Source organism: Pongo pygmaeus, chromosome 2, assembly GCF_028885625.2.
Source record: "Pongo pygmaeus isolate AG05252 chromosome 2, NHGRI_mPonPyg2-v2.0_pri, whole genome shotgun sequence".
In the NCBI taxonomy this organism is placed as follows: domain Eukaryota; kingdom Metazoa; phylum Chordata; class Mammalia; order Primates; family Hominidae; genus Pongo; species Pongo pygmaeus.
The window spans coordinates 64,022,784-64,045,989 of record NC_085930.1 but is presented as its reverse complement, the minus strand read 5'-3'; the positions used below and the strand labels follow the sequence as shown (position 1 = coordinate 64,045,989).

At 51.1% G+C, this 23,206-nt stretch overlaps 1 protein-coding gene across 1 annotated transcript in view; it reads right to left on the bottom strand.

The window, feature by feature from the left end:
* Window positions 1-6,246: 6,246 nt before the first annotated feature.
* Window positions 6,247-23,206, bottom strand: part of WNT7A (Wnt family member 7A) — a 61,066-nt gene continuing 44,106 nt past the window's right edge. Inside the window, exon 4 of the mRNA XM_054482291.2 lies at window positions 6,247-7,535. Within this exon, the coding sequence (XP_054338266.1) occupies window positions 7,056-7,535 (480 nt within the window). The 3' untranslated portion in view covers window positions 6,247-7,055. The remainder of the gene's footprint in view (window positions 7,536-23,206) is intronic.

Sequence of the window (23,206 nt, the reverse complement as noted above, 5' to 3'; positions counted from 1 at the left end):
TATGTGTGTGCACTGCACATGCGTGGTGTGACACTTTCTCTGGGTCAGGGCAGCTTGCCATTTCGGGGGCTAAGCTGGGGAGTGGCTGCAGAGCTCTCCCTTTGTCTCCAGCACATTCTTCTAGGGCCAGAAGCGTTGTTGTGGCAACTGGTGGCTGCCCTGTCAATGGGGCAGATGTGCCTGTGACCACATCGAAGGGGCTTGATCTGTGTCCACTCCCCCACTGGCCCCTGGGCAAGCAGGCAGCCCTCAGGACAGACCCTCCGCTTGTCCTCCAGCTCCTCCACTCAGACGCCTGCCCAAGCCCACCGCCTCTGAGCCTGGCTGGGCCCAGGCAGGGGGCCTGGCGAGTCTGGGAACAGGCTCCGATCTCATTCATTCTCATTCAACAAATATTTATTAACCCCAACTGTGTGCTGGCACTGGGAACCCAGCAGCCACAAAGACAGACAAAGTCCTGCTCTCATGAAACTTAATGACCATATTAATACGCAAAGCTCACACTTCCACACCCTCACGGCATGCCAGGCACTATGTTTAGCAACTTACATATATTAACTCATTTAATCACTGTGATAATCCCATAACTCTTCCCATTTTACTAATGATGAAGTACAAGCACAGAGATCTTAAGTTATTTGCCCCAAACCACACAGCCAGTAAATAAAGCCAGGAGTGAATCCAGGGCATCTGGCTCCAGGGTCCATGCTCTTAATCACTATACTGTATAGCCTCTAACAAATGAGAAGTATCATTTCAGATAGTGGTAAGAGCCACAAAGGAACAAAAATAGTGGGTAAGGGGGTGCTGGGAGCCAGGTTGGTTGTGAGTATATCCTGAAGTGTTGGCATTTGACATGAGCCCTATTAACAAGAAAGAGCCAGCTATTTGATGATGATGAGCACATGATGCTGAGGGAGCAGCATGTGCACAGGCCCAGAGGCAGGGTGGAAGCTGGCTTGTTAGAGGAACAGAAGGAGGAGGGATAGGCTGGATCCTGGATAGAAAGGGGCTCAGTGCTGTACCAAATGAACTGCCGGATCCCACAGCCGTGTATTTCTTGCCTGTGGATATTCCTGACCAGCAGGTTGACTTTCCTCCAGGTGGTGAGTCAGGGACCCAGAGCCCTTCCTTCTGTGGCTTCACAGCTGGCACCCCATGGCCCACATAGGTAAAGAGTGTTGGGGATGTTGACGGGCCAGGAAGTGGAGTGCATTGCCTCTACTCCATCATCCAGAACCCAGTCACATGGCCCAGAACGAGAGGATCTGGGAATGGCAAAAAGCCAGCCAGACTCAGTCCCATAAATGGCTGGTGGTAGTGCAGACAGAGAGAGCTCAGATTTGGGTATAGTTTGAGGTTGAATCAATGGGACTTGTTGATGGATGGAGTAGAGGAAGACAAGACCCATGACTGATTCCAGGACTGCACAACTGGCAGGGTGAGCAGCTGAGGCTCGAGGACTCCACACAGCAGAATGGCTGTGTCCCCACCATAGCATCAGTGCTAAGGAGCTCTCCTTTTGTCCTTTGATTGAGTTCTGGGAAATCATTCCCCTCCTTGTCCTCACACCCTTTGCTATGTAGCTGGGCAGGTCCTGCTGGGAAGAGGTGGCATCTGCTTCCCTACACCTTGAATCTGGACTGGCCTGGACTTGCTTTTGCCAGTAGGACATGGAGAACTAATGTAGTGGTGGTACTGAGCTGGGGCCTCAAGAAGCCTTGCAGCATCTGCTCCCACTTTTGGAGTCCTTCCCCTCTGATGGAAACCAGCTTGGGCCAGCCTGCTGAAGGATGAGACCATGTGGAAGAGGCCCTGGTTGTCCTAGCAGAAGCCACCCTAGAGCAGCCTATAGACAGCTGACCCCAAAATATGTGGAAGATTCTGCTAAGCTCAGCAGCGCCAGCTACTTGACCCACAGCTGACCATAGGTGTGTGAGAGAGCCCAGTTGAGACCAGAAGTGCCTGGTGCACCCATGGACTCATGAGCAAAGATCAATCCATAGTGTCTGGAGGTAGTTAGTTTGGGGGTAGTTTGTTATTCAGCCATAGCTCACTGACACAATTCCCCAAGCAGAAAAGGAGCCTGGTCATCGAGCCTGGGACATGAGTTCCAGTCCTGTGCCTGTCAGTGAATTTTCATGTGGGTGGGCCCTGTAGCAGGCTCTGGAGCACCATCAGGGAGTGTGGTTCTGATTCTAGCAGGCCAGGAAGAGAATGTGGGCAAGGGCTGCATGTGGGTGGCCCTGGGTCTCATCCTCCCTGCAGCAGCATGAACAGACTTTTCAGAGGAGTCTTCAGAAGAGTTTGTCAGGTGGGGGAAAGACAGGTGAGTGCTCTGGGCAGAGGAGACAACAAAGGACAAGATGTACAGACAAATGGGACCACAATAATTCTGTGCTGGAGACAAATAGGGTGTGGTGATGAAAGAGAGGGCATGAGAACTGCAAGAACCTCATCTGGCAGAGTGCTTATCTCCTAAGTGGCACCATTGCTACTGCTGTGCAAAAGGCTGCCAGCATGGCAGGTGCAAGGTCACTGTGGGATAAGGAACTTGGACTTTACTTACAGGACAATGGGGAGCCATGGCTGGTGGTAGGTATGGTGTGAGTTGGTCTGGCCAGAGCTTGGAGGCTGGCTTGATGGGGTATGAGTGGAAGCAGGGAGACCTGGAGGAGGCCTTGGCATTCTTTCAGATTCTCACCTGAAAGAGACAATGGTGGCCAAAGAAGGTGATGGGCAGTGAGAAAACTCATGAGATGCCCCAGGGAGAAACTGCCAGAGCTTGGCAGCCTGTTGAATGTGCCTGGTGACGGGTAGGATGTTGACTATGGCAATCTGCATCTGGCATGGACAGCCTGTGTGGTCCACAGCCTGAACCCTTTATCTCCATCTTCCTCAAGCCTCTGTTTGAGGTGGTGGAAGGCTCAGGTGATGATGGCTCAGATGATGTGTGACAGCCCAAACTATAGCCTTCCTTCCCTTGCTGGGTGGTGGGGCCTTGAAGAGGTAATTTCTCTTCCCTGAGACTGGTTGTCATTTGTGAAGTGGGAGCAAGAGGCTTCCTAGGGTCTCAGGAAACATGTCTTAGACTTGCCTTGAAGTGTGCAAGGGACAGCCCCACCTCAGGTGGGAAAAGCCTCCACAGGACGGTCCTGACCTCAAGTGGGAAAAGCTTCCCCAGGGGGGACTGTCCTGAACTTGGGCGGAAAAGCCTCCCCAGGACTGTCCTGACCTCAGGTGGGAAAAGCTTCCCCAGGACTCTCCCTTGGTCTCATCCTCAGGTGGCCCTGGGTCTCATCCTCCCTGTGGCAGCATGAACAGACTTTTCAGAGGAGTCTTCAGAAGAGTCCCCAAGACTGTCCTGACCTTGGGTGGTAAAGCCTCCCCAGGACTGTCCTGACCTCGGGTGGAAAAGCCTCCCCAGGACTGTCCTGACCTTGGGTGGGAAAAGCCTCCCCAGGTCGTTCTGACTTAGGTCTTGCTGAGGGGCTCCCTTGCCAATTGGCAGGGCACCCTCTGCAGAGAGGTTCAGGCACTGGTTCACCTCCTCAGGGCCTTTGGGAAAGTCCAGTTCCTGCTCTGTGAAGCCCTGAGCTAGTTTTAAACTCAAGTCCAGAGGCTGCGTGTGTGTGTGTATGTGTGTGTGTGTGTGTGTGTGTGTAGGAACTTTATCCCTCTTAACACTTTCCCTCAAATTATTTTGCTGCCTCCATTGGTGCACTATGTTGGTGCAAGGCCATCCCTGGGAGACACACGTCCTGGACTTGGTTTTCTCTCTGCCAAATTTGCTGTGTGGCCTTGAGTAAAGCCCTGGCCCTCTCTGGGCCTCAGTTTCTCCAGCTCTAAAACAAGAGATGGGTCCAAGTCAGAGACTGTACACTGGTGGGATGAAGGCCAAGTTCAGCCTGCAGTCATGTTTTGCTTCATCCTCATGGTGTTTGTCAATGTACTGAAAAAGTGGGATATTTTACTTAAAAACCTGGATGTTTGTTCTTTCTTGAAAAATCAGAGGATCTGACCATGAAGAGGCCCACAATCCCATGTGGCAAAAATGCCCTTGTGTTGAGCAGCTTACTTTCTGAGACTGGGTTCCTGCCAAGACCCCAGACATCTGGTTTCTCATCACTATAGTCCTGAGCTTTCTGATGTTTTTGGTTCAGCCTCTAACGATTTTGGCCTTTGTAATGTCAGTTTTGTTGAAAAGCCACTTTAGGAATAGACCAAAGGGGCTGGTGGATACCTCTGCCCAACGCAGAACCAAATATTTATTACCATAAGCCATGTTTGAAGAATCCCATAGTTGTGGAGAGAATAGTGATAATAATAATTAATAATAATATTTAGCATTCGTCCATTGCTTTGCAACTCAAAGTGCCATACAGTCATTACCGGGAGGATCCTCACAACAGCCCTGTGAGGTAGGTGTTATTATTCTGATTTCACAGGTGGAGAAACTGGGGCTCAGAGCACAGCTGAACAGGGCACCAGAGAGAGGGCAGGCCTCAGAGCTGGGAACCCACAGTGAGGGAGGACACAGGGATGACTCTTCTGAGACTGTGTTTATGTAACTATCATTGAACACTCATCTGGGGAGGCTGGTCAGAATCTCCCCCATTCCCAGGTGCCAAGGAGGCCAGAAGCAGAAGGGTTGCAAGGTTGGGAAGCCATCCTGCTCATGGCAGATCTGGTAGGTTTTCCAAAGCAAAGATAAAATGGGACCTGCGGACTCCCAAGAATCTGCTCACTTACCTATCTGTAGGTGTAACTACCTCACTCACCCACCCACTTTCCTATCTATTCATCCATTCATCCACTCACTTATCTATCCATCCACCCATCTGTTTATCCCTTCATCCATCCATCTACCCATCCATCCATTTATCCATCCACCCACCCACCTACTTATCTATCCACACATCTACCCATTCACCTACCTTCCTACTCACACATTCATCCATCCCTCCATCCATTCACTCCATGGTCCCTTCACATGCCCACTCCTCCAGACACCCAAGTAAAAGAAAAATGGAAAAAAAGTTCCAAGGGAAGAAACGATGCAACCATCCAGTCACTTTTATTTGCCCATGCTGTGATCCAGGCTCAGTGTGGACATTGAGGAGTCAGACACAGCCTAGATACTGAGGGGCTCCCAGCAGGTGGGGCCATGGGGCTGTGCTGTGGTCTCAGAGGTGTCTGGTTTTCACCCATGGGTGTGGGGACAGAGTTTAGAGGTGTCTTCTCTTGGTGGTTCAACACAATCACACACAATCTCTGCTGTCTGCCTCATACCACCAGCCCTCACATGCAAGCAGAGACTCTGGGGAGCAGCAGATGCAAAGGCACGCAGCTCCATGCCTGAGACCTGATCTCCCAGGCACATGGACAGAAACAGACACTTGGGTAGCACAGAAACACACAGACACATACAAGTAGGGCGGAGGCGCTGCAAGGCGCAAAGTCACGTGACTACACTCAAGTCCCTAAGGAGATACAGTACACACACACACACACACACACACACACACACACACACACACACACCGGAAATGCAAATGGAGACATATTAGAACACCCGCAGCCTGCTAGAGGACAGCTTCCTAGGCTGAGGCTCTGGGTGTAGCTGGACCCAAAGCAAAGTGGCCTCGTTCGAACCTCTCCCTGCTGCTTGGCCTTGGGAGTAGGATATCCAGGAAGCCCCACTGGGCCCAGCTGCTCATCGGCCCCTCACCCCACCTGCTTTGGGTCCCCTCATCTGAGGGCTGCATCTCACCTTCCAGGACACGCAGGCAATGGCTAGTGTCTTGGTGAGGTGTGGGGCTCCCTGAACTGGCCTCTGCTGCATGATGATGGTCAAGTCCCTGTGAGGGGCACGATGACCACCCACCACAGTGACTCATTTCGAGGCCCCCACTCAGTGGCCCTGCTTGAAAGGCCTCAGCTTAACAGGCTGAGGCTGGGGATTTGATTTCTTTCCCGGCAAACATGGATGAGATGATGCCTCAACCCCAGGCATCCAGGGGCAACTTGTGCCCACTTGGCAAACAGAACTCAAGAATCCAGCTGTGCAAGGGGCCCCATGGGGCCTGACGCCACAACCAGGCATCGCCCCTCCTTACCCCGAAGTGAGTACCAGAATTAAGAAGAAGCACAGGCCGTGGAATGATACAGCAGACTCGATATAAATAAAATATTCATATAAAAATAGTCTCTTACAAAATATTCTCTCTTATCCAGTGGCTCACTTTCCGAAAGATGGAAACTGCTGGGAATTTATTATTATTTTTCCTCTCTATGTATTCCAAACTGGATTTTTCTAATGGTGAAGTTTGAACTGGGGAGGGCAAAAGGGTGGAAAACATACTCTGGAAAAAACGTCTCCAAATCTGGACCAGCTTACATTTCTGGATAAGTAGCAGCAAACAGCAAAAAAAATATAAATGTGTGTGTGTGTATATATCTATATATGTATAAAAGATGTCTGCTCTTGTACTTAAACATCTAGTGCTGCAAGGGGGGGGGTACTTGCAAAATCAACTAGTAGAAATATGTGCATAAAGAATAGTTACGTACACTTCTACATGGCTCCTTGTCCTAGCAACAAAATCATCCTGCTAGGAAAGCAAGCAGTCCACTTTGATTGCAGAAAACGGATCCCGACGAGGTGGAAGAATTCTTTTTAATTAAATAAATTAATATTATTTTTATCAGAATAAATTGTTAAATATTGCTATGATGAGGCCCAGGGGTCCAGAGTTCCTGCTGCAAAAGGCTTCGCTCCAGCCGCGGAGGGACCTGGGCTGTGTCTGGGGAAGGGTGGAGCAGCATTGGGTGTGGAACAGAATAGTTGAGGGCTCTGAGAGATTTTTTTCCCCCACAGATGCCTGCAGGAAACCCAGGAAAAGTACCCTCCTCAGCAGAAAAGACAAGCTCAGCATTCCTGCGGTTCCCTGTGAAGATCCAGGCAGTGACCTGCCAGGGAGCCCGCAGCTTGGTAACGGTCCGGTCCTCCCAGCAATCTGACTTGCAGCGGGAGGGTAGTGTGCACACGGGGCTCACTTGCACGTGTACATCTCCGTGCGCTCGCTGCACGTGTTGCACTTGACATAGCAGCACCAGTGGAACTTACAGTTGCACTGCCACACGCGGGCGTACTGGTGGGTGTTGTAGCCACGCCCACAGCACATGAGGTCACAGCCGCTGGCCTGGGGAGCCGTCTTGTTGCAGGCGCGGCCCTGGGTGCCTACACTGCCTGTCACCGGGTCCTCTTCGCAGTAGTTGGGCGACTTCTCGATGTACACCAGGTCCGTGTCCATGGGCTTGCGGTACGACAGTGGCTTCTTGATCTTCAGGAAGGTGGGCCGCTTGTTGCGGCTGGCACGGACAGGCTCCACGTGAACGGCCTCGTTGTACTTGTCCTTGAGCACGTAGCCCAGCTCCCGAAACTGTGGCAGTGTGGTCCAGCATGTCTTGGTGGTGCACGAGCCTGACACGCCGTGGCACTTACATTCCAGCTTCATGTTCTCCTCCAGGATCTGCAGGGGAGGGCAGGGAAGAGCACAGCACATGTCACTGCACGCCAAGGCCAAGTGCAGCCCCCAGCTCCCCCCCACCCCTGCCCCACCTATCTGGGTCTGGCTTTAGTTTTTTCTTTCTGGTGTAGGAAACTCAGACCTGGATTCCAGGCCCTCTCACTCCAGCCTTTGTGCTGTGCAAGCCACTTCAGCCCTCTGTGCAGCAGTTTCCCCATATGTAGAATGGGGATAACGATAGTGCCTAACTGTACTCATACAATGAAATACCATACAGCAAGGAGAAAGAATGAATTGCTAACACATGCACAAAGAATGGATCTTTAAGAGGTAATGTTGAGGGAAAGAAGTTGGACACCAAAGAGGACATACTTTATGATTCCATTTATATGAAGTTCAAGAATTGAATAGCAGATGTTTTTCATTTAAACTTTATTCACCTACAAAAACAGTGGACTAGAGTTGGGCCATAAGCCATATTTTGCTTACCTTTGTTTTAGAATAGCCCAGCAATAAGAGAAGGCAATATTTTACCCAACACCCAGAGTACAGCATATTCAGGTTATTTTCAGTGTACTTTAAAAAATTGTTTTTATTCCTTTCTCTCACTTTAAAAAATTGTTTTTATTCCTTTCTCTCACTTTTCTTCCTTCCTTCCTCCCTCCACCCCTTTCTTCCTTTTTCAACTATAAAGAAATATCTTTGGGACTAAAGCTTCTCTTCCTTCCTCCACCATCCTAAGTCACGAATTGAGCTCCTACTGTGTACAGGCACACAGATGGGGATTTCCCAGTGAGCACAGTTGCTGGGTCACCGTGTGTGAGCATTTTTATTATCCTTCATTCAGACTGTCAAATTGCTTTTGCTTGTTATATCATGAAAGAATGAATGGAGGAAGGGGTAAGTGAGTGGACATTTATTAACCCTCTGCACACACACTGGGCCCATGCTTTTATGTATGCCATCTTATTAATTCCATGAAGCTAGTATGATTGACTCCTTTTTACAGAAAAAAAGCCTTGAGGCTAAACTAAGTCTCAGAGCTGGTCTGTGAGACATTCTGAGGCAAGGAGCTTGGAGCTGAGGGGCGAACTGAGTGCCTGCTGGCCACTTAGTTCCCATGTGATGCTTCTTCTCCAGGTCTCAGTTTCCTTAACTCTAACATATAGTGAAGACAATTCCATCTTTTTTGAGAAAATCAGGGTGCTGGAAGAGAATCAGACATTCAAAAAACTCACTAGTCTTGCCTCTAGCCCTGGGCCTGTTCAAGATGCTGGGGATAATGAGGTGACAAGATTAAGTCCCTGTCTCTGAGAATTGGGTCCGTGTTCAGGGTCCTCCTAGCCCTAAGAGCTCTGCTTCCAGGAGAGGTGACCAGTGTTTGGTCAACGGAACCACCAGGGAGGGACAGCCACCACATTTCAACCTCAGTATCTGCAATCAAATGAGCCAGTGATGCCACAGGCATCCAAAGTGTTCAGGAACAGGACCGGCTGGTTGAAGGCTCTGGTTCCAGAACACCTGGCATCACAGAGTACCTCCTGTAGGCAGCAGTCTCCCAGGACCCCCCCACATGCAGCCCATGCTGGATGAGCAGCCACTTCAAATGCAGGCTGCGTTCCACAAATCTGTGTCCCCAAAACAACACAGATATCTCTTTTGGTTGTCAGTGAGGGGATAGTTCCCAAATCTCCAGCCTGCCTTTCTGCCTTGGCTTAAGAAGCAGGAGAAAGAGCAAAGGCTTGGAGGTGTGATGACACAACTGGGGGCAGAGTGAGGCAGGTGTTTCTGATGCACTCAGGCCCAGTTGAGCTGGAGGCTTTGACATAGAGATACCTGGGAGATGCTCAAAATGGATTCTGACAATACTGAGTGTTGGCGAGCATACAGAGCACCTGGAGCCCTCAGACACTGCTGGAGACATGCAAACGTGGTACACGTATGTTAGAAAACCGTTTTCCAGTATCTACTAAGGCTGAGGATACACATGCCTCTGACTCAGACCTTCCATTTCCAAGACACATACCCTAGAGAATCACACTGTGTAATCAAAGGAAACAGGTTCAAGAATGTCCACACAGCAATGTTCATAATCGCTCTGACCTGGGCACCATCCAGATGACCATCCACAGTGAGTGGATAAACCACAGTGTGTGCATTTCAATGGAACACAATAGAGCAATGACAATGAACAGCTCTAGCAAGCCACACTGACAGGGACTAACTCAGAAACACAGTGTGGAGGGACAGAAGCAAGCCAGAAATGATTTCCACAGAGTGATTTCATTTGGATCAAGGTCAAAGGCAGGCAAAACTGGATAGTATTGTTTAGGAGCCCATCCACCAATAACAAGACAAGGTTATTCCCAGGGCGGAGAGGGGCTGTGGTTGGCCAGGGGCACCCAGCTGTCTTCTGGGGGTCCTGGCAATATTCTACTCCTTGATATGGGTTATGGTTACATGGATCATGCTTTGTAACTATTCTTTTAAATGAACAGGGATGCTTTGTGTACCTTTTTCACATAAGTAATATCTCAATTTATAAAAATGCAATGGATACAATCAATGGCCAACAAGCACATGAGAAGATGTTCAGCAGCACTGGTCCCCAGGGAAAGGCAAATCAAAACCACAACGACGTGCTCCTTTACACTCACTAGGAGGCTAAGACAATAACAAGTGTCAGCGAGGGTGTGGAGCCATCAGAACCCTCCTGCACTGCTGGTGGGCATCTGAAATGAGGCAGCCACTCTGGAAAACAGTTTGGCAGCTCCTCAGAATGTTGGACACAGAATGTGTGACTCAACAATTCCACCCCTAGGGGTATGCCCAAGAGAAATGAAAACATGTCCACAATAAAATGAGTACATGATTGCTCATAGCAGCATTATTCATAACAGCTAAAAAGTGAGCAGAATAACTCCCTCAACTATTAATGGATAAGCAAAATGAGGTATACAGTGGGATGTTATTCAGCCATAAAAAGGAATGAAGTACTGACACACGCTACAACACGGATGAACCTTGAAAACATTATATGCTAAGTGAAAGTAGCCAGATGCAAAAGACCACATGCCTAGAATAGGCAGATCCATAATGACACATGGGAGATTAGTGGTTGCAGAGAAGAAGGGAAATGGGGAGTGGTGGCTAATGGGTACGGGTTTCTTTTTGAGGTGACGAAAATAATGTAAAATTCATTGTGGTGCTTGTTGCACATATCTGCGAATATATATTAAAAGCCATTGAATTGCATACTTTAAGTGGTGACACTGTATGGCATATGAATTATACCTCAGTAAAGTTGTTTTCTTAAAAAAGGCAATGGGAAGCCCCTGGAAGGTTTTCGTGGGAAAGTAATACCAAGGCTTGAATGTATTTCTACGTCTGTGATACTGAGGCCTACTACCGTGGTGGGCACTAAGCAATGGCCCTAGTGCAGAGAGTGGCTCCTGTGTCCTGGATGGGGGTCGCTACTCCTTCTGCCCCTCTTGGACCCCTGAATGTGGCCTCCCTGTTTCTCTGAGGCCATTGATGGCCTGACGCCATGGTGGTATTGAATGGGTCCCGATCAGCTGACATCCAGCCTACTAGCCCTGCACACTCTGCATTTTGAGAGCTGCAGTGACTGCATTATGTCCACATTAAGCCAGGCATAATCACAGCTGCCTGGCCAGGGCTGGTCACCAGACGGGCACCCAGCCCTCTCCCTAAGGCAGGGGACAACAGCAGAGGAAGTGTGTGAGGGACAAAGCTGCACTCTGCACCCTACTGCTTGAGGCCAGGCTTCTGAGCTGCCCGAGGGGACTTCTTCTGAGCTGACTTCCCCACTTGAAGAGCCTAGCCTCTGTGCTTCAGTGTCAGGAGGTCTGAGGGCTTTCAGGCTCAGGCTCTAAGATGACTCAGCTCCATGCAGCTTCCCAGTGACTGGCACACAGGAGGTGCGCAGAAAACGCCCGAAGGTAATTCACCAAGAGGGTGCATTCAAATCACTCCACAAGCAGTATGCCCCAGGCCCAAGCAATTGTCAGTGAATGTTCAGGGTCCCACAGGCCCTGCCAAGCTAGCCAGGCATCAACCCTCCATTGCTGGATATAGGTGAAGTCGAGAGGATTCAAGGAAAAGCCACGGCAAAGGTGGGGGACAATCGAGGGGCTTGAAGCAGCTGTCAGAATGTCAGTATTTTATATTGGTGGCTGCACCACTGGGTTGCAGGTTAAAGACCAGCTGCATGAGGCTGCTAGAGTTTGCCATTTTGCCATCTTGTGATGCTGAGATTTCACAATATATGAGAAAAATAAATGAGGAAGTAAATCTGTGAATCCAGGGTCTGGCCTCAGTAGGCCCTTCCAGATGGTTTGGCCAGTGGAAGGCACTGGCAGGAAATCAGAGGGCAGGAGGAAAGTTCTGGGAGATATTTCCCCTGCTTGCTCCCTGCTGGGCCCTTCAGGATGTCTGCACACCCCTATCAAAGGTCACAGCTCCTGTTGGGAAGTCCTCTCTATACAGCCCCTTGATTCTAGCAGCTCAGCCTTCCCTGTCTTCAGGCGTAAGGAGTAACTGCTCCCCAGTGTAGCCAGCCCCAGGGTGCTGCACCAACTCTTTGAGTTCCTTTACTTTTGTCCTCTTTTATTAGCAAACTCTTTCTTTTTTAAAACAGCTTTACTGCAGTACAATTCACATACCATACAATTCTCCCATCAAAAGTGTACAATTCAATGGTTTTTAGTATATTCAGAATCGTACCACTATCATTACAATCTAATTCTGGAACATTTTAGTCACCCCACAAAAGAAACTCCATACCCATTGCAGTCATTCCCCATTTCCCCTTTTCCCAGTCCCAGGCAGCCGCTAATCTACCTGCTGTCTTTGTAGATCTGTCTGTTCTAGACAGATCTACTCTATAAATGGAATCACACAGTGTGTGGCATTTTGTGTCTCTAGCTTCCGTCACTCAGCATAAAGTTTTCAGGGTCTGTGCATGTTGTAGCATGTGTTACAATTCTTTTCCTTTTCATGGCTGAATAACATTCCATGGTACAGGTATGCCACATTTTATCCACGCATCCGTCGGTCATTGGACAGTGGTCTCTTTCTAAACTCTCCTTAATTTCCCAGTCTGAATGTGCCTGTGGCACCCAGCCATGACCACAGTGGATACACCTGGCTCCTCTGCAGCAGGGCTGAGCCGAGCCCCACCCTTCTGGCCCCCAGGCCCGTGCTCTTTCCACAGCAGCTGCCTCCACTTGAGCAAGCTCACCCCTTCCATGCCTCTTGGCCCTGCACATGCTGTTCCTTATCTGGAAGGCCAATCTTTATCACCATGACAGACGATGGCCCAACAATTCCACTACTGAATATGTAGCCTGCGGGGAGGCTTGTGCTTGTGCAAAATGTCAAAGAGCCTCACAGAGACCTTATCTGAAATATCCAAAGGCCAAAAGAATCTGAAGATCCACCAGTGGGGACTGGTTGTGTAAATTACGGCACATCTATGAGTTGGAATGCCCTATAGCGGCTAAAGAGAATGAGATGGCTCTTACTCACTAACCAAGGACACTGTGCAAGGTCCATGGTTAAGAGAGCAAAGCAAGGTGTAGAAAGGCTTACAGCATGGGAGCTTGTTTGTATGAGAAAGAAGACTCATACATGTATGCTTGTAAGAGCACAGGGTATTTGTGGAATTATATGAGGGGATTGGTAAGAGCAGCTGTCTCTGGGGAGGACACCAGTGCCAGGGGACCAGGTGGACAAACAGGAGTCTTACTTTTCATGGGATTGTCTTTTGTAGTGTTTGAATATTCTGCCATGTCAGGAAAAAAGTCACCTCCTCACAAAGCCTTCCCTGATTGTCAAGATAGACAGTGACTCCTTCATGGTTTCCATGGCTGGCCTGTGCTGTTAGAGTCCTTGTCTCCTTAGCACTGTGATGACCTGCCTATACGTCAGCAGTCCCCCCAGGCCAATTGCCCTCCAAGGGAGGACTTGCTTCATAGCTACAAGTAGTGGTATGTTGCTCAAACTGGCTCTCGAAAGAAAAAACAAAAAGCCCTGTTACGTAGTGTTTCCCAATTTCTGAGAAATAAATTAAACGTTCCCACCATGGCTGACTTTAAGCTACCAACAGTTTAACAATTGACAAATCCTGAATATTTAGTAGTGGGTCTTCCAGCCCATAGGAGTGAGTTACAACACATCACTGGCCTGGGAGTGTGATTAGCACATAGCCTCTAGCTGTCAGATACTTCAGGGTGTGGGGCCCTGCATCTGGGGACCAAGAGAGGCAGGGGTATAAAGGTCTGGCCATTTTAGCCAGAGGCAATCCAATGTAATGGGCAGGACCGAGTCCAGCGCTCCCCATCAAGGCTTTGCTGGGCCAGCATCCAAGTGTGAGCTCCTCCTCTTCCCCTTTATTCCTTTATACAGATCCCCAATAAATAGCTGGGACCTGAAACTCCATCTCAGCCTCTGCTTCCAGAGAACCCCACCGGCCACACTCCTCAGGCCAGGTCATTCACCTTGAAATCTCCCGCCTCTGATGAAGAGCCTTGTGTGCAAGTGGTGCTGCCTGGTGTTTGCAAGGGGAACAGGACCTAGGGCATGTCTGTCCACGTATGCATTCACTCATGCACCTGTTTTACAATGAGGACCTACAGTGTGGTATTTGGCGTCACCTGTGCTGGGGAGTTCCCAGGAAGAGTATGACACAAGCAGGTGCTGCTCCGGTTTTCTCTGAGCTTCCGGTCCCCACCTTCCCTGAGTTTGCAGTCCTTGCCACCTCCGAGCTTGTGATTCCAAACCAGAAGTAGCTGTGGAATTAATAATTCCCCTGAATCTAATCATACATTGGTAAGTGCTATGAAGGAGTGAAAGCAACAGAGAAGGAAACTTGAACCCATGAGATGCTCCTGTGTGCATCTCAAGGAAGCCTTCCCCAAGAAGGCCAGGGCTGAGCTGGAGTCAGATAACAGGAGGGATAAATTAGAATTGGCCAAACTTAGGTAGATGGGGAAAAGGCATTTCAGATTGGGAAACAGAAACAGAGAACTGGAAGAGGGAGCAGGCTTAAGGAAGAGCACATGTTGAGCACATAATGAGGACATTTTAGGCATGGTGAGTGGCCAGAAAGAGGGGCATCTGGGGAGTAAAAGGATCTTTTGGTGTTACCGAAATCTGACTCCAGTCAGCTCAGGCATCTACAGAGGATAATGTGAGTGAAGGGCCAGGCAGACTTCAGTCCCTTCTACAGAATAAAACAGTGGCTGAAACCAGCCAGAAGAGGGCTAAACATCTACAATTTTTGATATCTAAAAAATTGATTGCAAAATCACAGTATGGGAGAGACTGAGAAAGATTGAAAATGACCACAAGTTCAATATGAGCTAGGAGGCTACTGAAAAGCCAACACTCTGGGGCCATATTAACTAAGGCCTAATGCCCACAATAAAGGAGGGGATGGTCTTCCTATACAGTTTTCAGAACTGGACTATGCCTCAGCAGATGGAAAGAAACAGAGCATGTCTAGAGGATCCACAGTGAATGAGCTGGAGCTGCTCAGCCTGGAGAAGGCAGTTTCTGGGATCCCTAGTCACTACTCCACAGGGTCTGCAGGCCTGACCCAGGACAGAGTGAGCAGGAAGGACTGTGTATCCAGAGCACAGAGCTGGGACCCCAGTTGATGGCAGGAGTCACAGAGCAGTAGATTCCTGCTCAGTGAGAGGCCAACCTCCCCAGCAAAGCTCACCAGGGCTCAAGAGGGTTGCCGGTGAGGTAATGAGCTCCCTGTCCTGGAATGTGTGTAAGCAGCAGCTGGGGTCTGTAAAGTGGACTCCTGCACCAGGTTGGGTGGGGCTGCAATCCAGAGCCTTCTCTGCCTCCCAGCCATGCCCCAAACCTGTCTGGAGCAGCAGGAAGGATTTTCTGCACCACTGGAGGGAGAAAAATCAATCTCTTTTTGACAGGTCCCCCAGGAAGTGCCAACAATGTACCAGGTGCTGCCCAGAGCCCGGAATTACTCAGGGTGGGGTTCTCAGGCCTGGGAGGGGACTGGGGAGAAACTTGGCTCCAGAAAATTCCTTGATTCATAATGCCAAATAGATACTATCGAATTTGGCGCTTCTGGGCCTGTCCCAGACCCTCGGGCTGCCCAGGGGACCTGGGGGTGAACTTCCTGGAAGAAGGAAGGATCCTTGGGAGGGGACGTCAGACAGCAACCTCTGGCTCCCACAGGGTCCATGCCACATGGTGCTCCTATGACTGGAAGTGTCTGCCACCCTCCATAGCATTCTGAGGGGCATCTAATTTTAAAACCAAAGGCTTCCCAGCGTTGAACACACTGCTCGCTGTCATCCCTGCCCCCAGCACCCATGGCAGGCACTCTGAAGCACTGGGCGCTCCAGGATCGATCCTGCACTGCCCTACTCCAGGAATGTGTTCCCATTCATCTCCGCAGGCCCAGCCCAACCCAGCCCTCTACAGCCCTCCACAGTGCCACAGAGCCACCTGTCCCAGCCTCACCCGACCCCAGTCCTTATCTTGGTGCCTTGTTTTCCAGCAAGCCCAGTGAGACCTTGGAGCTTTGCAAACAGTGACTCCTCAATGAGGCCTTCCCTAGCCCCTGAAACTGAAGTAGCCCCACTGGTCATTGCTAAGGATGGGTGACTCAGACCAGTCAGGGCCAAACTGAAGTGAGTCCTGGGGATTCTGCTCACACAGAAGACAAGAGCTGTTGGTTATTTCCCACCAGGTATGAACAGGAGGGAATGCAGGAGCCAGAGCTGTGGACAGGCATCGTGCCACCACATGGGGCAGAGAATGGCATCAACTAGGAAAGCAGAGCTGAGAAATAGGGGGCAAGGAAAGGATGCATGCGGCTGGGTCCTGGGAATATCATTTGCACCCTGGATCAAGCCAGACCTGAATTCATTAACCCAAGACCACTGTGTTCCAGGAACTAATGAACACCCTTTGCTCTTAAGCAAGCTTGAGTTGGGTTTCTATCCATTACAGCTTAAAGTACCCTAACTGGAATAGAAATCCTTTCATCTGGGTGGTGGAGGTGCCCTTTGTAAAGCAGATAGCCAGCCCCTAGTTGATGGGTTTTAAGCCACACATGGCATGGCGCAGGTCTGGGGAGCCAAGGACTGGTTTGCCTAAAAAGCCCTTTGGAAGGCCAGGACCTCGAGGGCTGGAGCTCAAGACTCTGGGTTAGTTGAGTATCTGCTGCTTCCTCCCCTCTGGAACCCCTCTGAGGTTGGCCAGCCTGGCTCCTCTGCAGGGAGTGGTCAGTTCTGGACTACTTGTACCTCAGGTTATAAGCAGTGACCTGGGCAATCAGAATCAGTCTCCACGAAAGTATGATGTGGCCAAAGGCAGCCTGAAGCAGATGGGCAGACACTGTGGCAGAGTCAGGTCACCCAAGAAGCTCAGTTCAAATCCCATCCCTGCCACCACATGCTGGTGATGGCAGAAATGGCCCAAGGGAACATGGCACATGCTCTGGCTCTCCATTTCCTCATTGACGCTGGCCTACCTCTGACCACGGAGGCCGAAAACACAACACATCACCTGAAAAAAACAGAGATCCGGAAGAGCAACTTCTCCCTTTCTATCTTTGGATGCTGTGGTGTAAGAATGTGATTCCTGGAGCTTAGGCAGTCATCTTGTGACCATTAGGCAAGACCTATGAGGCTGACAAGGTGACAATGGCAGAATGGAAGGGTGAAAAGAGCTGGGGCCCAAGAAAAGACTATTGAGCCTCTGAAAGAAACCATATCCAGATTTTTATATTGCAGGAAAAAAACAAACTCCTATCATCAAAACCACTTTTGGCAATAGTAAGGCATTCTGTTACTTGCAACCAATGCATCCTAAGAGATTTGTTCCTCGTTGTAAAGTAGGGACAAGTCCTCTGAAAGGGAACAGTGGGGATTAAATAGGAGAAGGCTCTTTGAGGCCTGGCACCATGTATCTCACAGAACTGGTGCCCAGCCTGTGGGAACTTTTCTCATTTTGAGCAGTGGATGCTGGGATGAGCGCGCACAGGGCTGGAAAGGCAGGGCAGGGAGAGCGGCGCTGTGGGGCAGAAAGAGCCGTCGGATGGAGGTCCTGCTTCTGTCTGTACACTGCTGTGTGCCTGCAGGCAAGTCCCTTTCCTTCTCTGAGTCTCAGTTTTCCCTACCAATGAAGGCACCACAGGGGGATCTCGGAGAGAAAAGACGGGGACAGAGGGAGACAAGGAGGGCAGGGGGAGGAGAGAAGCAGGTTGGCTGAAGTTGTCCACACTCTCTCAGATGTCCCTGGAGTGAAAGCCCATTTCTGTGCAGTGTAGCAGCTGCAGAGATGAGAGGAAGTGACCATTTCCCCCAGAGGTCATTAGGAGTTCCTGAGAGCCCTGCTGTTGAAGCCCCAGCCCTTCATCCTTTCTCCTGCCTTCTCCAACACGCAGGTCAACTCACCCCAGAATCCCTGTCCTATTGCAAACACCCTCCCAGCGCCAGAAGCATGTCTGTGCTGCTGCCGCCTGGCATGGCAACCTCAGGGCATCTTTAAGCAGCCCCTGCAATGGCTGCCTTTGTTCTCCCCTCACATGATGTGCTCCTGGTCCCTGCAGCGTCTTCTCCCATCCACATTGCTGGTACTGCTATCTCCTATGCTCAGACCCCAGCCACCCTCCCCCAAGCAGGAGGCTCATTCCTGAACCTTCTCCAAAAAGATCCAAGCTGGCTGATCACATGGTAAAGGTGGGCCCCGGTCAAAAAGCACAGAAAGCAGGTGGGAGCTTTGCTGGGTATGGAGGCCCCTCACCCTCAGGCTGGAGGGCTGATGGCTTAGTTTTCACAGAAGGCCATGCCTGGGTCAGACTCCAGAGACTTGAGGCAGGAGATGGTCACCAAGTTCCGCTGGCTTCCTCTCCTGTGCCCCATGCCCCATCTGTTCATGTTTCTTGTCTCCAAGCATCCACCCTGCACCAACCAAGTGAAACACGGGTCCATCATCCTCTGTGTGTGGTGGAAGGTGTCCCTGGCTGCTGCTCACCCCTGCTCTACCCCGAGAGGCTGAGCTGTGTCCCTCCTTGCACTCCAGCTTCCCAGTGGTGGATCCCATAGGGACTGGAGGGCAGGAGAAGATACAGTCTGGATTTTTACACCCTGGACTCCCTGTCCATGTACCACATGGTGGCTGTGACTGTCTCCCTCTGCCTAGAACCACAGCGCCTGCCAGGAGGCCCCTTTTCCCCAAGCCACACTTTCTCCACTAACACTGCCCTCCAGGGCAGACAGAGCTCCCCACTGTTGCCAGCCCTAAGGCCTTTTTAGGATTCCTTAAATCCTGCCCACATCCCTGTAGTCATCCTTTACCTAAACTTTCCTCTGTTACCCCTGACTACACCATCTCCCGGACTCTGGCGGGCACATTGGGTAAGGGAGTCCCTCCTTGAGCCCCAGCTTTGTCTCCTCATGACATGGCCTCAATGGAACACACCTGGTGATGCAGCATCTGGGTTAAATGACCGAAGGTGGAGTTCCAGGGGAAGGAGGCGCTCATAATCACCGCTGTGATTATGTAGGATGGTGCCATTGTTCAAGGCTCTGCAGGAAATGTTGGTGTTGGTGTCGGGATCAGAGTGAGGACAATTTCTCGGCCTAGGGCTCAATGCCGGCCTCAAGCCCAAGCTGCTCAGTGTCATTTCTTCCTATGTGTATGCCCAAACCTCTCAGCAGACTGAGCGGTGCAAGGGCAGGATCCGTGCCCACCTCTAATAAAAGCCGCTGCCCCCAAGGTAGCTGCGGTGTCCAGTGCCTGACACGAAAGCACACAGAAACCTTATGAGGAAGGTTGACCATCATCAGCCCATTTCGCAGATGAGCAGACTGGGGAGCCAAGGGGTGGCAGTGCAGGCCACAATCACACAGTCAGGAAGCGTGGAACTGGTATTGGAATCCAGCCGTCTGGCTCTAGAGCTGTGATGTGGCCGAACAGAAGGAAGGTGAGTGGGCTAGGATGGCCTTGCTCCCTCGGTGATGGTCACCTGGGCTGGCTTGTGTAGTGGACACTGTCACATGCCACTGGGATCTGTCCTTCAGGACCAGACACTCCCTCTGCAGCTGCTGGGAGTGTTGCTGCTGATGGCTGGCAGCTGAGTTCCTCCTAGGCACTGCCCTCCCCTGATGGGAGCTGTCTCACCCAAGACCACTCCCCCTCCCTGGGCAGCCCGCCAGCCAAAGACTGGTTGGTGCTGGGTACAAAGGCCCATCTCCCTGCCTCCATGGGGCTAACCCAGCTCCAGGTTTCTCATGGGACCAGCATAAGTCCCTGTGGCTGCTGCATCACTGGCCAACTTCTCTTGATGCCCAGGGCTGCCTTTCTCACTGCCTTATAGGTGTATCTCCCCAGAGTCCTGCCCAGAACCCATCCTGCTTGCAAATGTCCAAACCAGGGACCCTTTCCAAGGCACTGAATAAAGACAATGTGGAGGTCAGTGGGCAAGCAGCCTTGGACCCCCAACCCCGGGAGACAATAAGTGTGGATACCCACACCAGGATAGGTGCTACAGGCTCCCATCCAGAGCTGCCACCACCTGCTCCCCTCCTGTTCCTGCTCCTGCTTCTCCTGCTCCTGATGATGTTCCTCCTCCTCCTCCTCCCCTTCTTCCTCCTCCTCAGGCTCCTCCTGCTCCCCCTCCTCCTCCTCAGGATCCTCCTGCTCTTCCTCCTGCTCCTCCTTCTCCTTCTCAAGCTCTTCATGCTCCTCCTTCTCCCCCTCCTCCTCCTCTTGCTCCGCTCCTCCTGCTCCTCCTCTTCCTCTGCAGGCTCCTCCTCCTCCACAGGCTTCTCCTTCTTCCCAAGCTTCTCCTACTCTTCCTCCTTCTGCTCCTCTCCTCCACAGGCTCCTCCCACTCTTCCTTCTCACAGGCTCCTCCTCCTTCTCAAGCTTCTCCTTCTTCCCAAGCTTCTCCTGCTCTTCCTCCTCCTCCTCCTCCTCAGGCTCCTCATACTCTTTCTCCTGCTCTTTCTCCTCCTTCTCAGTCTCCTCCTGCTCCTCCTCTCCCTCCCCATATCGATCCATCTTAGCAGAAAGCTGCATTTCAGCCAGCTGCAGCTGTATACCTCTGGGCGACTCAGATGAAAGAGCAGAAAAAATGGCTTTTTTTTCCTGTAAACATTTGAGGTATTTTCTTTTTGGTGCATTCTTTAAGTCATTCTGGATGCACCGACTTCAAGCAAATATTCCTGCCTGACATGGAGGGGATGGCAGGGAAAAGGCGCACCCCATAGGACAGGGCCCCTGGAATGCAGCCTGGGAGGTGCAGGAAGAGAGGTTTCCACTCAAGCCAGAGAGAGGTTTTCTGGTCTATACTGGGGGCCTTCTGAAACTCAGTGTTTGCCAGGTTACAACTGCTTAGATGCTCTCTATGGCTCCTGAGGTTAAAGCCCAGATTCCTCTGCCTGGCTTTCAAGACCCTCCATGAACTGGTCTCTGCCCAACTTTGGGGTATCATAGGAGCCCGAGAACTGTGGACACACAGCCCCTCACCGCAGACTCATCTCTTTCTAGGCTCCTACCCACCCAGTAACCTGTGCAGCCTGCACACAGTCACCCCCACCATGTGCTTACCCACACACAACCTCCCCAGGCACGGCCCCATGCAATTCCCCACAGGCTCACACCCTCACACTCATCAGCACACTCAAAGCACACACTCCTACACCTGTGCACACACTCATACACTCCCTCACAGGTATGCACGACCCATGTGCTCACACACAGGTGCTTCTCATGCTGTCCATCCCTACACAACATATGCACAGATAGCCCTTCACACACAGTCCTGCCCACATACTTCCCGGCACACAAGCTCACACACACACACCCCTTCAAACATGAAGGGAGCCCATATGGTGGTGGCTAGCAGATGGACCCACTGAACACTGGCATGGGGGGCCTGGGGCTAGGCCTCAGCTTTGCTCCCCTGTAAACTGGGGCATTTAAAGTAGCAAACCCATTTAGAGATGGAATAGTCGAGCCCCACACGGTGCAACCCCACACAGTGCAGCCTCTCCTAGATGCATTCTGGGTGCCTCTCTCTCATAAGTGACCTCCCTGCAGGCTGCTAGGTTGACTACGGGGCAGGGGTTGCCTTGGGCAGGCCTGTCCCAGAGTCTAGGTTAGTGGGGACTGTAGACTGTGACCTGGGGTGAGGCAATTGGGTGAACCCAACCACAGCATGAGGGGCAGGGACGCTGACAGCGGGGACATGGAGCCACTGAACCTATGTGCTTCTCCCAACTGCTGGAGCATCCTGAAATGGCCTTGGCAATCAGTCATACATTCACTTATTCATTCATTCACTCATTCACCTTTCCACTACACGCTAACTTAATCCCTTCCCTGGCTAGGCACTGAGGTTGGTGGCCAGGTGGGCAGAAAGAGGCAAGCCCCCAACTCCCTTGAAGCTTAAGCTCTGGAGGGGGAGGTGGCTGTGCTGTCAACTGTCACACGGGCATGAGGCTGATACCATGGCCCGGAAGGAAAGCGCAAACTTGCTCCCGTTCCTGTGGTCACAGCTCCCAGAAGTTTCCCCCACAGCCTGGCTGGAAAATGTTTTTAAAACAATTTGAGAAATCTGAATCAGGCAGGGTAATAGACAGCATTGAGCAATTGTTTATTTTGCTCAGGGCGATAATGGCACCATGGTTTTTTTTCAGAAGTCCCTATTGATTTGAGATACACAGGCATGTGTGGGTGAAATAACAAGTTGTCTAGGGTTTTCCTTAAACCTTTCCAGTTGTGGGGAGCTGAGGAGAGAAAACGAGGTAGAGGACTTGGACCACAAGCTGGGGCTGCTGATGCTGGGGGTCGGGTGCACACTGGAGGTCAGGGGTACGCTGTGGATCAGGTGCACGCTGTGGGTTGGGTGCATGCTGGGAGTCAGGTGCATGGGGCTCCTTTTACTGTTCTTTCCATCTGTCCTCCAGGCATCCCCTGCTGCCTCTTTGACTTCATCTCCTATGCCCTCATTCACTCCATGCTGGTCACAGTGGGTTCCTTGCTGTTCCTCCAGCACCCCAGGCATGCTCCTGCCTCTGGGCCCTTGCACCTGCTGCCCCTCTGCCTTGGGGTACTCTTCCCCACTCTCCGCATGGCCCCTTTCCTCAGTGCTTCTAGCCTTTGCTCAAATCTCACCTTCCCTATAAGGCTCTCCCTAACTTTTGCCCTGGTCTTTCCCACCCCTGCCCTGGCTTGTTTTGCTCCCTAGCTTGCGTCAAATGTGACACAGCACACATTTTAGTTGTGTTTATCATGTCTCCCTCCAGAATGTCAACTACCCAGGGGCAAAGACCTGGTCTGTCCATCCCCTGTGGTGTCCTCAGCAGCTAGACCAAGAACATAGCTGGTGCTCAATAAATACTTGCAAATGAATGACAGAGCAGTAAGAAAGAAAGCGACTGGAGTGATCAGGTGAGGAAGTGACCTTGAGCTGAGAACCAGACATTGAAGAGGAGTCAATGAGACAAAAAGGGAGGAAAGGGCAGGCCAGGCAGAGGGAAGAGCATGGGCAAAGGCCGAGGGCAGAAAGAAGCAGGGAGCAGTCAGGAAACAGGAAGGAGGGCAGTGGGCCAGGCTGGAGGGTCGGCGGGGTCTTTGTCCTGATGGTTCTCGCTGGGGTC